The sequence below is a fragment of the Theropithecus gelada genome, chromosome 17, assembly GCF_003255815.1.
Source record: "Theropithecus gelada isolate Dixy chromosome 17, Tgel_1.0, whole genome shotgun sequence".
In the NCBI taxonomy this organism is placed as follows: domain Eukaryota; kingdom Metazoa; phylum Chordata; class Mammalia; order Primates; family Cercopithecidae; genus Theropithecus; species Theropithecus gelada.
The window spans coordinates 40,513,147-40,529,190 of NC_037685.1; the positions used below are offsets into that span (position 1 = coordinate 40,513,147).

The 16,044-nt window shown below is 41.7% G+C and overlaps 1 protein-coding gene across 4 annotated transcripts in view; it reads left to right on the forward strand.

Moving 5' to 3' along the window:
- The window catches only part of ITGBL1 (integrin subunit beta like 1), a 281,882-nt gene that overhangs the window by 23,619 nt on the left and 242,219 nt on the right, over window positions 1–16,044 (forward strand). For 2 of the 4 annotated variants that reach the window (XR_003116469.1, XM_025364140.1), the window contains exons 1-2: window positions 3,631–4,147; window positions 5,098–5,315. Coding sequence is in view for 2 of the 4 variants with exons in the window: in XM_025364140.1 (XP_025219925.1) it covers window positions 4,050–4,147; window positions 5,098–5,315 (316 nt within the window). In the remaining 2 variants the exon portion in view is untranslated. Of the gene's footprint in view, window positions 1–3,630; window positions 4,148–5,097; window positions 5,316–16,044 lie in introns of those variants that run through there. The other 2 variants (XM_025364141.1, XM_025364142.1) reach the window with 2 other exon arrangements.

A 16,044-nucleotide genomic window follows, 5' to 3' on the forward strand; every position in this document is an offset into this window, starting at 1 on the left:
GTTAATTTATTTTTGCCATAAATATATATCAAGAATGTAATATGTATTGGGAACTATTTTAGATAATGGCAGAAAAAAGTGGTAGCCTATTTACATGGTAAACTAAGAATAGCAAAGCAACTGATGGGATCTTTCATAATATTTTTCTGGGCAAAATGAAGAAATAGGTTCATATCAGACAACTCAGTACACTTGTAAGTGGTTGGATGGCTTATTCAATATGTGCTAAGAGGCTAATATTGTCTTAAAGGTTGTATCTAAACTTGGTCCTCAGCCTATTTTTTTTTCCAAATATCTTGTTAATTATTTGAATAAAGGTACAGAATGTGTGTTCATCATATTTACTTTTGAGAGGGTGAAATAAATATAACACAAGTAACCATAGTTATTTTTACTGACTGGATAAAAGAACTAAGTTTAGATGAAATATAATAAATCAATTTGTGTTTGGGGAAAAATACACTTATAAAAGCATACAACTGGGACAGCGTGGCATTCAAAAAAGCGAATATGACCTTCAGTTTTATTGGTAGAAATATAGCATATGAAACAAGAATACTGAAAGTACTGATCTATTCCACATCCATTAGGCCACTGAATGGTTTCATTTGTATACATCATGCTTTCCAAAAGGCATCCATCCCAGAAAAAGCAAAATCAGAAAATCAGGGCATTGAAAGCTTAAAGTTATAATACATAAGGAAGAGGTGAAGGCAATGAAAATATTTATCTTTAAGAAGTGTAGAATTGTTTGGGTGTAGAATTGTTTGGGGGTTATATAGACTGGGGAATATACTATTACATCATTGAATATTTGATTCAAGGCTTGTGGCTAGGATATTATTTTAAATGTATTTTTAGAGTAGACCCGGAACCAAGGGGTGAAACCTTCAAAGCAATTCTCAGAAAAGGATGTGGTCCTCTTAATTTTTTTTTTCTTTTCAACCAAGGCCCCCTAATTACTTGGCAAATATACGGTATGTTATCAACAAATTTAGTTTTGAACTAGACAACCTTTAAAAAATACCTTGAATGCTGAAATTCTCTGTGTAACCTGAGGACTGAAGGACTACATTCAAGGACTAGGGTGTTTTCAATCTTTTTGAGTTCAGTTCCAGATGCACCGGGTCCTTTCAGGCACCATTCATTATGCATCTGACCCACTGCTGTGTCCTCAGCCAGCAGAAGTGAGAAACTCAGGACCTTTCTTGGCACATGTGTGTCCTTGAGATTCTGAAAACTGGGAAAATGGAAGGAGTAGGTGTTTCCAAGGCATTCAATACTTTGGTTTAAAAAAAAAAAAAAAAATGCTAAAAGGCATAAATTTAAAGTTAACCTTTCATTTTGACAGAGTTTCTGTGGATCCAAGACTTTCGGCTGAGTCACCAAGTCAGCCACAATATAACTATTTCAACTGACTAGGAATATTATTTCTGAGTCACAGTAATGTAATGATCTGAACATTTACATTTTCTCAGTCACCTAGTACATACTAACTTCACTTCAAAGCTGAATAATATATTAAAGATAATATTGCTTATTGAATACTACACTGTATGAAAATACTGTAGGTTAAAAATCACTTAAATTCATTAAAAATGTTCAACTATCAAGTCCCTATTTCACAATAAATTTTCCCTCAGAAAATATGCAAGGAGTAAACAATACATGACTCATTTATTAAAGCTTCCATGTTTTTATTGCAAATTCCTAGTCAGGTTTTGGAATAGATACTTCCCTTCTATAATCACCATATTCTCTGAGTCACTAGGTTTCTAGATGTTGACAGGAAAGCCTGTTCCTATGTCCTTGTACTATCACATGTGGGCAGGATAAAATGTAACTCTAGAATTTGTACTAAAGGTGGGTGGAAGTTCCACTCTTAGATCCAGGCAGCCTCAGGCTCAGCCCTGAGCCCTGTGATTTGCAGTCTTCTCAAGCTATTATTATGTAAAAATAGATATCTTGGGATATTATTCAAATGCACTCTGTGATCCCTTAGAGCTGGGGTTGGGGCCTAAGAACTTGCATTTCCACAAGTTCTCAAATGATGCTGACGTTGCTGGTCCATGGACCACACTTTAACAACAACTGACTTAGTAATTCCCATTCTGTCTCTCTTTTAGACAGACCCTTCCCCCACAGGTTGTAGTTCTTGTGACTTAGGGAACCTGCCAACTCAGAACCTGTGTCCTTTTTTTCTAAGCCACTCTTTGGGTATCCAAGACCCCAGAATTACTGGTCCAGACATCCTCCCAAAACTGTGCATACCTGTCCCCAGTCTGTCCTTGCCATAGAAGACTCCACCAGTGTGTACACACCTGTATCTAAGGGTGGCCAGAAAATCAGCTATTTGAAATAGGTTAAGTTGTGTGGGTAGGGGTTGGGGGATGGGGGGACACACAGATGTGCCCTATGCAAAACCTCCCCTATTACAGGGTGGAGAATGGAGTAGAAACAGAAAATAAATGGACTATGATTAGAGGACCTTCATTGTTTTCTTGCTCCAGTAGGCAAGTGTAGTGTTGGTCTTGCCCTTATACCTACTTATGTAAATGACAGGGAGAAATCCCATCCTGTTATGACTCATCCCTGATTTTAAGGATCTGGGACCACAGGCGATTCTTGAATGGTTCTATTTCATGAGGAAGCATTGCATCTATAGTGCTCTTCTTAGGGTGAATGAAAAATGTTTTCCTCCTTCCATATAACCCTCTACACACTTTTCCCAGATGACCACAAATGTAGGGGATAGTGTATGTGCTTTGGATTTCAGCTGAAATACAACTAACTTCCTGTATGAATTTGAGCAAGTCAGTTGACCTTTTTGCCCTCAGTTTCTTTATCTTTAAAATGGGAGTAAGAACGACTCCCTGTTCTCTTCCATCTCCTTCTTATTTCCACCCAATTTAATTTGATGCCATTTTCAGTTTTGTGTTCAAATGCTACCATCTTTGATTAGATCACGTGCCTCTATCTCATCTGGAAGTAACTTCTCATTGCACTTGCAACCGTTTGTCCTTGTTTTTGTGGTTTTGTTTTGATTAATGTCTTTATAGCTCATTGGACTCTGAGAGAGCAGGGATTATGTCTGCTTAGTTCCCTGTTACATTCATTCTATCTTGCACAAAACTTGGCACCTGCTAGATGCTAAATCCCCATTTGCTAATGCACAAATAAATGTGTGATTATTGTCATAATTAGAGAACACATACTAAATGACTGGCACATAATAGGTGCTTAGTAAATGACACCGATTGTTTCTCAGTGCAATTTATGCTATAAATATTTAATTTTCTTTTCTCATATTTGACATATGGGGAGAATGGGGTGAATTTGAGACAACTACAATTTAAACTGTCCAAGTCAAGAAAAAAATGTGGTGTGATAAGCTACTGGCCTCAACAGCTGGAAGCATGACACACTTTTTAAAGACTAAAGAAATGAAATATCCAGTTTAAATCAAAGGATAATAAAGGCAAGAAAATGTTGTATTTGCCAGATTTCCTTGCCCTTGCCCCAGCCCAAACTCTAAAGAGTGCATCTTCTTTAAAAGTGTGTGGTGAAACTAATTCCCTACCCAAGTGTTCACACCAGAGTCACTGGCCTCACCCTTCTTCTTCACAACTCGGGTTATTTTAAAGGTCTCTTTAATATTGGCCAGTCCAAATATTCTCTTGTCAAATATTTCTGGGGCCTGTACTTGAAGAAAGAAATGATTTTCTCAAATCTGTGAACAGGACACTTTTTTTAATGTCAAAATAAACCATCTGCTTGTACAACTGTTTCTAATTACTTCCCTGCCTAGACTCTCCACTGAGGGGTTTGGCACCAGCACCCCGCCCAGAGCAGTGCCGCTGCCCAAATCCTCGCAGGCAGCTCATCAACGCAATTGCAACTCCGGCTGGAGTCCCGGACCTGCAAGCCTGGGTGTCCGTGGGTCCGTCTGCCCGGCCATCTGCTGGTGGCACCTCTCCCTCCTGCCGCCTCCCTTGGTGAACCCCACCTTGCAGAAGTGCAGCTCGCCCAGAGCAGCCCAGGAGCTCAGCATGCATCCCCCAGGCTTCAGGAACTTCTTGCTGCTGGCGTCCTCCCTTCTCTTTGCTGGGTTGTCAGCTGTTCCTCAAAGCTTCTCGCCATCTCTGAGGTAAGTTTGGTTTGTTATTCTTCAGTAGAGACCTGCCCTGCTTATGTGGCAGGGCTCAAGCTTGCAGGATGGCTGCCCTAAGCCAAGAGTTGTTACTAAATTGGACACGGGATAAACTGTTTTCAACCTGTTCCATTCCCTCTCCTTATATCTACACTGTGCATTGTCTCATGTCTGTCCTTTTGCTTTTCCTTTGAAAAAATGCAATCATTGAATAAAAATATAATTTATACTTCTGCAAATATGTATCAGGAGGAATTTCTGCCACGAGTTAAAATTCTATGTGTACCCGTATCTTCTCACAATCTATAAAGCAGAATGATCTCTGTTTCCCAACAGCAGCAACAGGTCTATATTACATTTTGTATCACATTCGGAAAGAGACGGAGGCACATTGCAATAGTGAAACTAAACTTTTTAAAAGTAGAGTTCCTAAAGACTGCTTAATGCAAATTATGCCCGATGCTATCATAACATGTCTAATTCTTTCTATATATTCACCTCTTCTCTTCCATAATATAACTGCCCATTGGCCGTCAGATAGCAGTGGGACATTTTTTAAAGGAAAACTGAAAAGTCAGCTGAGTGCCATACCTTGGATTACTTTGTATTTAATCTAAATGTGCATATAAGAGTCAGTGACAAACTACCAAAGAGCAGGGCAGATCACCTCTGTTCACCTGGAGAAAGGACCTGTGTCCGGGGGGCAGGTAACCGCCTTACACGTTTTGGGCCCTGGTCATTTCTCTGGTGGGTGGTACCTGCTTGCTTGGGAAAATATGGCCCTTCCAGGCAGCGCTTGGACCGCAGAGAGATGTGGGCCTCAGACTTCCTGTTCTTGGGGTTGTGCGTCTGCACCTGGAGGAGACACGGGGGAGGAAACGTGGGTTCGGAGCAGGGGGCGGTGTCCGCGTCTGACCCCGCCTGCCGGTTGCTTGTCGCCCGCGCAGGAGCTGGCCGGGCGCCGCCTGCAGGCTGTCCCGGGCCGAGTCGGAGCGCCGCTGCCGCGCACCTGGGCAGCCTCCGGGGGCCGCGCTGTGCCACGGCCGGGGCCGCTGCGACTGCGGCGTCTGCATCTGCCATGTGACTGAGCCGGGCATGTTCTTCGGGCCCCTGTGTGAATGCCACGAATGGGTGTGCGAGACCTACGACGGGAGCACCTGTGCAGGTAAGGGGGCGACGCTGTCTCCTCCTTCGGGAGGTAGGAACTCCTCTTCTGGGATTTCTGCCACTCCCTAGAAGAGTGAAGGGTGGGGACATGCCTCCTTTTACATAAGCACCAATTAAGTTACCGCACTTGTCACACTTTGGCTAGTTAATTCTGCCATCATTTATCACAATACTTTTATCCCCCAGGCTCCGAACTTGAATGGAAGTCATATTTTAAAAATTCATTCACTTAACTATATATTTTATTGTAATTATGATTTTTTTAAGATGGGGTCTTACTATGTTGCCGAGGCTGGTCCCCAACTCCTGGGCTCAAGCCATCCTCCCTCCCGGGCTTCCCAAAGTGTTGGGATTACAGGCGTGAGCCATTGCACCTGGCCGTCATTTGCCTAATTCTAAAATCTCACTTGCCTCTAAAGTACCTCATTACAGACTAAATTCCCCAACGTCCTCACAAATAGAGTTATTTTACTGGGTTCTCCTATCCCTATCAAGAATGTTAATCATAATATTTGTAGATCTGAGGCCTGTATTTTATTTTACATAGGAAACAGTGGGAGGGGGAATGTATTATTTTCCTCCATTCTAGGGGGGCAGGTTTTGCCTTTGAAGCCTGATTAGCCCTCTCATCATTAGAATATAGTTCACAGGCAGGAGTGCATATCAGAAAACGATAATAAGGAAAAAAATAAACAGGCACATATTTACTTAGAAGCGACTGTTTCTGCATTGTTCTAGCTGCTTGAATTTTTGAGTTGCAATGAAACTTGGTATTTTTTAAGGGTGGAGTGAAAATACATTCATTTTCCTTGCACATTTTTAAGGAGTGATTCAGGTTCTGATATTGGAAAGGGTCAAAAAATTCCTTCCCAGAGAACACCCTTAACCTCTTCACCTGTTTCAGATAAATGTGTCATTTTACTTAAGGCCAAGAGCTTCAATTAGTGCCTTGTGAGTGACACAGAACTCCATTAGTGAAAGCACAACACAATGCATTCCAGACAGGGTTTGGCAAATTTGTAGGAAAAACTAGCCACTTATTTTACCCTCAATGTAGCTAAGACTAATAAGTCAGCCAACACTAACATAGAAAGATCAAGAATGAGTTTATAGCAAAATAGTTTTTTCTTGGAACCTGGGCCCAGTAGTGTGTAAGTTAGGTTACTTAACATGCAGGCTGCTTGGCAATGCAAAAAGTAGTCATAGAAGAAATTTGGAGGGGCACAGGTGCATCTACTTTGTTTGTTTTCCCTGTGAAGGCTGTGAATCAACCCTTTAAAAATACTGGATGCTGGGCGGGGTGGCTCACGCCTGTAATCCCAGCACTTTGGGAGGCCAAAGCAGGCGAATCACTTGAGGTCAGGAGTTCAAGACCAGCCTCGCCAACATGGTGAAACCCAGTCTCTACTAAAAATACAAAAATTAGCCAGGTGTGGTGGCATGTGCCTGTAATTCCAGCTTCTTGGGAGGCTGAGGCAGGAGAATTGCTTGAACCTGGGAGGCGGAGGTTGCAGAGAGCCAAGATCATGCCACTGCACTTTAGCCTGGATGACAGAGATTGAGAATTCATCTCAGTAAATAATAAAATGAAAATATTGAACACCACAACTTGTTATTTAACTTTGTAGCCCTACAAGCTGCAGTATTATTAAGGGTAGCCCTTTGGAATGAAAGCTAAGTTATCGCCTAATATTTCATTCCGAATTTGACTGTTACTTGGCTTATCTGACTATGGCCTCTGGCAAACCCTCTTCAATATCATGAATTTTGAACAAATTTTCCAGGGCATTTTCTCTTGTTTTATTACAGATGTAAGAGGTAAGTTGCAGCCTTTAACTGGGGAGAGTTCTGAGTACCATCAGATTCACTTTCTCTGTTGAAGAACCTAGGCTGGTGCTTTTCTCCCCAAAACTATGCAGAAGGAATGCTGTGGTAGACAGCATTCTTTTTCCCCTCCCATAGAAAATGATTTGTTGTTTACTCATAGCATCTTAGTCACTGCATTCCTTCCTTCCTGATACAAAATGCAGGACTGAGTTAAGCATGGTTTTGTTTGGTTATGCATGCACTTCTATAGAAGATGAAATGCTTCTTTTTAAGACTGAATGGAATAACGAAGTTCATTTTTTATTCTCATCTTGCTGACTGATGCCCATCAAGGCCTACTCTACAGGGCCTTGAGCAGAATCTGTCCTCGCAAATGCCCTGACCACGTTTGTGAGGCCCATGTGAAGATCCCTACAAGTAGCACACAGGGCTGCCTTGCGAGCTCATCAGTGTATTCCGTGCTTCAAATTTAGCTTCTCAGTTTTATTTTTAAGAAATAGTTCCAATTTTATCACTGTAATATGGAAACATAGCAGGTTTTCTATGTTTATCTGCACCTGTGCACACCTCCGTGAAATTTCCTGTAGGTGCTTTCCAGAAATAGAGTAACTTCCAGAGACCTCTCCAACTTCTAAGAAGAAAACAAAAATCCTTCTCTCATAGTACTATATCATGGAGTGATTAAAAGTATGGGCTCTGGGCTGGGTGTGGTGGTTCATGCCTGTAATCCCAGCACTTTGGGAGGCCGAGGTGGGTGGATCACCTGAGGTCAGGATTCAAGACTAGCCTGGCTGACGTGGTGAAACCCCATCCCTACTAAAAAACACAAAAATTAGCCAGGCTTGGTGGCATGTGCCTGTAATCCCAGCTACTCAGAAGGCTGAGGCAGGAGAATTGCTTGAATCTGGGAGGCACAGGTGGTGGTGAGCTGAGATTGCGCCACTGCATTCCAGCCTGAGCAACAAGAGCGAAACTCTGTCTCTAAACAAATAAAAATAAACTTGGCTGGGTGAGGTGGCTTACACCTATAATCCCAACATTTTGGGAGGCCGAGGTGGGTGGATCACCTGAGGTCAGGAGTTCGAGACCAGCCTGGCCAACATGGTGAAACCCATCCCTACTAAAAATACAAAAAAATTAGCTGGAAATGGTGGCACGTGCCTGTAATCCCAGCTACTCGGAAGGCTGAGACAGGAGAATCCAGGAGGTGGGGGTTGCTGTGAGCTGAGATCATGCCATTGCACTCTAGCCTAGGCAACAAGAATGAAACACTGTCTCGAAAAGAAAAAAGAAAAAGTGTGGACTCTGGGAGAAAATTTCTAGGATTCAAATCCTAGTCCTACTACTCAATAGCTGCATGAACACACCGGGGCCTATCATGGGGAAGGGGGAGGGGGAAGGGATTGCATTGGGAGTTATATCTGATGTAAATGACGAGTTGATGGGTGCTGACGAGTTGATGGGTGCAGCACAGCAACATGGCACAAGTATACATATGTAACAAACCTGCACGTTATGCACATGTACCCTAGAACTTAAAGCATAATAATAATAAAAACTAAATAAAAAAAAAATAGCTGCATGAACTTGGGCAGTTACTTAAACATTCTCACCTTGATTTCTTCATCTGTAAAATGGGAATAACAGTACCTACCTTACAGTACTCTTGTAAGGTTTAACATACGTAAAATACTTAGACTAGCATCTGACACAAAGTAAGTGCTCAGTACATATTAAAATGTATGTATACATTACATATTATTACAGTGACGCATAACTGGTGGGCTAGTATGGATGGAAGGACGGGTGGATGGAGGTGACAGATGGATAGATAGCTGGCCTGGTGTTTGTCGGGCATTTAATACAGTGAGAGCAATTTAGTTCTCTTCATGTAGTCTGGGCTTGTTATTGATTCAAGGCCCAAAAGGTCAAGTAAGGATAATTATTTTGGCCCAGCCTCAGGGCAGCTGTATTAGATACACTATGCCCTTTTAAAGTTAAGTCCATTGGGATTATTATACTGTGAATCATAAGAAACGTACTTATTATAGTTGGTGCTGGTTGAAAGTGATTAGGCTCTCGCCATTAGAAGTCTATTTCTTCCATTGTCCACTTGTTCATGGCACATGCATCTTCCTCAGACTATTATAGCACAAAGATCCAGGCAAGTGAGTGTTCCTATGGATGTGATGGTCTATTAAAGGGTAAAATAATTTTGGTAGAATGGTGAAGCCCTGTCTCTACTAAAAATACAAAAATTAGCTGGGTGTAGTGGTGTGCGCCTTGTAGTCCCAGCTACTCGGGAAGCGGAGGCAGGAGAATTGCTTGAACCCAGGAGGCAGAGGTTGCAGTGAGCCAAGACTGTGCCACTGCACTGCAGCCTGGGTGACAGAGCGACACTCCATTGCGGGGAAAAAAAGAAAGAAAAAAGAAAAGAAAAAGAAAAGAGAAAAAAAGAAAGAATGGCAAAATGTTTGATTGCATGGAAAGAAACTTTCAGTTGATATTTCCAAAGCATTCCTGGTTGCCCCCATGACCAGCTGTAATGACACTTAAATAATATATTGTTTTCTTAGAAATCTTTTGAAATTGCTGTTGAAATACATCACCTAAAAAGTTTCGGTTTTAGTAATTTAGGAAGAGCTAATATAATTCAATTTAGCAACACTTGTGAAGCACTCATATTTTCTAGGCTCTCTCCTGTTGAAGGGAGTGTAAAGATGAGGGATAGAAGGCAGCTTACCATTGAGTAGGGAGACAAAGAGAAATACCAGATATCTATAATACAATGCAAGATATCATTTGTACAAATTTTTGTGAGGGCTCCATTGAGCCAGGGGTTATATATTATGGTTAAAAGTTCTTGAGAAAGAGGTAGCATTTGACATAAGCACTTAAGTACTGGGAGATTTTTTAATCCAAAAAGTGAACTGTTGGAATTCTGAGCAAGGAAAATCTTAAGCAAAGGTGTAGAAGCAGAAAAACATGTGGATGTTTGGGAAATAGTGAAGGCTACAAGGGTTGGCTTGGCTGGATCTTAGAGCTGTAAGGAAAGTAATAATAGATAGGTTGAGAATTACAGTTGATCATATTGTAGAGAGTTTGTTCTTGATTAAACAGCATATAAGAGCTATTAAGAGTTCAAATATGGGAGCGATCATTAGTGCTCTGATTCATGGAAAGAAATACAGTAATTCCTTGGTATCTGCTGGGGCTTGGTTCCAGGGAGCCTCCTCCACCAGTGGATACCAAAGATGTTCCAGCCTCTGATATAAAATGGTGTAGTATTTGCATGTAACCTATACACATCCTCCAGTAACCTTTAAATCATCTCTTGATTACATCTAATACCTCATGCAATGTAAATGCTATGTAAATAGTTATATTATATACAACTATTATATATTAGTTGTATTATTTTGTGCTACACTGTTGTTTTTTTCTGAGTATTTTTAATCTGCCAATGAGGAGCCCACAGATATGGAGGGCTGACTGTTTGGTGCCCCAAAGCATGGCAAGTTAAAGTAGAGAACCAATGGGGAGGAACTCCATGGGAGAGACAATAAGAACAGAATTATTATTATTATTTTTAAAGACCATTTAAAAGTAGAATCAATATGAATTAGTGCCCAAGGATGAGTAAGATGAATTAAAACTCATGCTGGGTTTTTAAGCCTGCTAGATTGGAAGTATGATGGAACTGATGGAATCAAGAAATCACAGGAAAGAATCAGATAACCAAATCCATGACTTACAGTTCTTTTAAGTGGAATTGATAGAAAATGAAAAATTAATGCTAGCAGAAAGAGATTCCTATTTCATTGACCAGCACATTTGGAGCAGGATGGGAATCTTGTCTGAATTGTTAACGTGGGCTAACTTGCTTGCACTGTTAACCTTGAGCCAGTTTTTTAATTTACCTGATATTTAGGCCTTTTTCTGCAACAGTATCCTTATGGATATGAAGAACTTTATATTCTTGGTGACACTGAGCATGATATATATATATATATATATGTATAAATTTATTTAATATTCATATCTTTTATACATTTATACATTTATTCAGACTATAAGCCATCCTTAGCTGGATGTGGTGGCTGACACCTATAATTCCAGCACTTTGGGAGGCTGAGGTAGGTGGGATCGCTTGAGCTCAGGAGTTTGAGACCAGCCTGGGAAACATGGTGAAACCCTGTCTCTACAAAAGATACAAATATTAGCTGGGCATGGTGCATACCTGAAGTTCCAGCTACTAGGGAAGCTGAGAGGGGAGGGTGGCTTGAGCCCAGGAGGCATAGGTTGCAGTGAGACATGATCATACCACTGCACTCCAGCCTGGGCAAGAGAGGGAGGTGCTGTTTTAAATGAATAAATAAAAAATAAAAATAAAAAAATAAATATAAGCCATTCTTATAAACATTGATTTTTATGTGTAAACATTAACAATATAACACAATTAAAATAATTAGAATACATTGAAACATTTTTAATATGTAAAAATTAGGAATTTTTTTCTTGAAGATATTTGACTTTTACACTATGAAGTAAATAGTATGGGAATTATATGTGGTTATTCATGAGAACTGGACTTCCTGGCTCTTGAGGCTGTCTGAGGGCTGTTTGACTTGCCTTTCCCTTCCAATTGCATTTTTCTTAGATTGTTGAACGATTTCCCTCCGAGCCTACTTGTGGATTCACTCGGGGTTTTTCTTCACTAGTCTTTTTCCATTTTTCATCTTCTCTCCCTTCCTTCAGTCCTCATCCTGACTTCCTTGCCCACTCCTTTACCTCCATCTAGCCTACCTTGGATTTACCACCCCCTCTCTTTCACAAAATATCCCCTCCTTGTCTCTGAGTCAGAGGCACCAAGCACATAAGAACATTATCTGCCTAAATCCCCTTCACCAGTAAATAAATGTCTTGAACAGACAGACTGGCTTTCACATTGCGTCTTTCCTGTGTTTTCCTCATGGTCTTCACACCACTGGTAGTTTTTGGAAACACATTCAGGAGTTCTCCACCATTAGCTCACCCACTTCATGTAACCATTTTTCAGGAGCTCTGCTTTCTTACATTCATCTGTGTTGGATAAATGCATATCGTCTTAGCCCAAGTGACATATAAAAGTTAAATGTTTTCATTCTAAAAGAAAGTGCCAAACGTGCACAGCAATTTTCCTCAGTTGTATTGCTCTATCTGGACAAGGCTCTGCAGTTCTACCATAATATCTTAGTCTGTTTTGTGTTGCTGTAAAAGAATCCCTGAGACTGGGTAGGTTGTAAAGGAAAGAGGTTTATTTGGCTTACAGTTGGGCAGGCTGTACAAGCATGGCCCCAGCATGTGCTAGGCTTCTGGTGAGGCCTCAGGAAGCCTTTACTTACGGAAAGTGAGGGGGGACTGGCATGTCACATGGTAAGAGAAGGAGCAAGAGATAAAGGGAGGGGCACCACATTCTTTTAAACAATCAGCTCTCCTGTGAACAAATCGAGAACTCACTCATTACCTTGCGGAGGGCACCAAGCCATTCATGAGGCATCCGCCCCCATAACCCAAACACCTCCCACTTGATTCCACCTACAGGATTGGGGATCACATTTCAACATAAGATTTGGAGGGGACACACATCCAAACTCTATCACACAGAGACAGATATACTTTGCCCTGGACTAGGTCATCACTGCACCTTGATGATCTAGAGGAACGTATTTATAGCATTGTGGTATTTAGATAAAATAGTATAAATGTGCGAAGTTCAGGAGTTATTTTCTATGTAAAGTTTCCCCAGAATGAGAAAGGAACATATGGAAACAAATTTGTTTGTATTACAAATTTTAAATTTGCAAAACATAAACCTCCCTCATAAGGTTCTCAGAGTCTTCAATATATTTTGAAATACGATGCTAAAACTGACATCCCATGTTCTTAATACCATAAACCCCCACAAAAGCTGCTCAGCTCCCTGGGCCTCGGATACACATTGTTACATCTGACCTTGTGACTCAGCATGTTCATGTTCTTGAGGTGGGTGATTAATGCCCTAGGAGGGGCTGGGTGTAGTGACTCACATCACCTGTAATCCTAGTACTTTAGGAAGTCGAGGTGGGAGGATCCTTGAAGCCCAGTGGTTCAAGACCAGCCTGGGCAGCATAGTGAGACCTGCTCTCTACTAAAAATTTTTTTAAAATTGCCAGACACAGTGGTGGGTGACTGTAGTGCCAGCTATCAGGAGGCTGAGACAGGAGGCTCATTTGAGCACGGGAGATTGAGGCTGCAGTGAGCTATGATCAGGCCACTGCACTCCAGCCTGGGTGAGAGAATGAGACCCTGTCTCAAAAAAATAAAAAATTCTCTGGGAGTAGAGAACCCCGTTATCATTCTTCAGGGAATTCCCTGTCTGCAAACTTATGAAGTAAGACAAGACATTTTGCGAAGCTTCATATCCTGCCCTTGTATTATTTTTCTATTGCTGCTCTAACAAATTACCACAAACCTTGAGGCTTAAACAGCTCAAATGTCTTTTCTAGAGTTCTATAGGTCTCAAGGTCTCCTGACATGGGACTTCCGGGCCAAGGTGTTGATAGGCTCTGTTCTTTTCTGGGGAGACTCTAGGAGAGCATCTATTTCCTGGTTATTGGTGTTGAGATAATTTAATTCTGTGTGGTTGTAAGACTGTGGTCTCTAGTTCCTTGCTGGCTGTCAGGTGGGGGGTCCCTCTTGTCTTCTAGAAGCTGCTTTTGGGTCCTTACAAGTAAGTACCCCACTCCCAAATCTCAAAACCGGAAACAGGTTGTCAGACCTTTCTCACACTGCCATCTCCCAGAGCCTCTTCCATTGTCACGTCCCTTCTTACTACCATTGGAAAACAAACTCCACTTTTAAGGACTATTTTAACTAGACGGAACCCAGATAATCCAGGATAACCTTCCTATCCAAGACCCATAAACTTCATCACATCAGCAAAGTGCCTTTTGCCATAAGGTGACATGTTTACAGGTTTCAGGAGCAAGAGTATGGCTATATTTGAAGGGCCCATAGTCTTCTCAGCATAGTTACCCTCCTGTAAAGTGCAGGGGACTTTGTATGTGTGAATGGCAAGGGAGAGGTTCCAACTCATTCACGTCTAGCTCTTTTTATGCTCCATTGGTGATGCAAGGGCTGAGTCTTTTCCTTCTTTTCTGAGGTTATCTACATGATCTAATTGCTCTGGCCCCAGTCTTTTCCATGTTTATATATATATATATATATATATATATATATATATTTTTTTTTGAGATGGAGTCTCACTCTGTTGCCCAGGCTGGAGTGCAATGGAGCAATCTCAGCTCGCTGCAACCTCCACCTCCCGGGTTCAAGCAATTCTCCTGCCTCAGCCTCCTGAGTAGCTGGGACTATAGGCATACGCCCCCACGCCTGGCTAATTTTTGTATGTTTAGTAGAGACAGGGCTTCACCATGTTGGCCAGGCTGGTCTCTAACTTCTGACCTCAGGGGATCCACCTGCCTTGGCCTCCCAAAGTGCTGAGATTACAAGTGTGAGCCATGGCATCTGGCCTTTTCCACACCATTTCTGATAAGGAACACTAAGTGTCTTTCTAAAGCATGAAGAGGGACTTAAAGCCCAACAGTTGCCTGCGTTCAGTGCCTGACATTGTCACTTGCCCACTGTGGCACTACGGGGAGGTTACCCAAGAGGTGACAACCTCCGTTTCCTTATGGTTGAAAAGAGGGCAATAGTAATACCAAATAGGGATAATGATAGTGCCAAACACATACGAGTGATTAACAAATCACTGGAGTTTTTATGCTTAAATATGCTAGACACCCCTCTCCTACCCTAGCTGAATTCCTGGTCCTAAGATATTTATTTTCAAATAAGCAATTTTCTTTCCACGTTATATCTTCCTCCAGTGCTAAATTCATGTCTTGGAATTACTCTGGTAGTCTTTGAACTATTCTATCCCAGCCAGCTTGCCTGCTCTATAGTGCCGGGGCTGGGTGTGCCCTCAGCCCTGGCCAGCATGAGGAATCTGAGGGCTTACTGCATCATGCCCCAACTCACCGCACTGCCAACTTTCTGAGTCTTGTATATGTCTTTGTCTCAGAACCTGCCTTTTGTGTTCCTGTCCCTGACATCTACACTCTGATTTATACCATTATAATTGATCTCATGGAACGCTCCAGAACCCTACCCTCAGAACTGTGTAATTAGTCTTTGAATTTGGAATTTTCATTGTTTTTCTCTGCTGGAAACCTTTAGACATCTGCAAACTCCCAGGGCTTACTCTGTAAGTGCAGTTCTGCTTCGGACTCGTTCCTCCACTGAGATGCCTGTATTTGTAGGGTGTTCCTTGATCTCCTCTAAATTGTTGAGTCCAAAGAGGTTGATGCCAGAAACTGCTTCTTCAGTTGCAAAACTGCAGAAAGCAACACAATAAAAAAAAATCAAAGTAACTCACAGATTTTTAAAAAGATGCAGTAAACATTACTGAATGTTCTGGAGACGTTGGGTTGTGTGTTATTTAATCATAAGAATGCAAACAACTAAAGATTGAATTGGAGTCATTCTAGTTCTTTTGCTTTTTTTTTTTTTTTTTTTAGACGGATTCTCGCTCTGTCACCCAGGTTGGAGTGCAGTGGTGCGATCTCGGCTCACTGCAACCTCCACCCCCCGGGTTCAAGCAATTCTCCTGCCTCAGCCTCCTGAGTAGCTGGGACTATAGGCATACGCCCCCACACCTGGCTAATTTTTGTATGTTTAGTAGAGACAGGGCTTCACCATGTTGGCCAGGCAGGTCTCAAACTCCTGACCTCATGCGATCCACCCGCCTTGGCCTCCTAAAGTGCTGAGATTACAGGCATGAGCCTCTGCGCCTGGCCTGTTCTTAAAACTCCCAATGC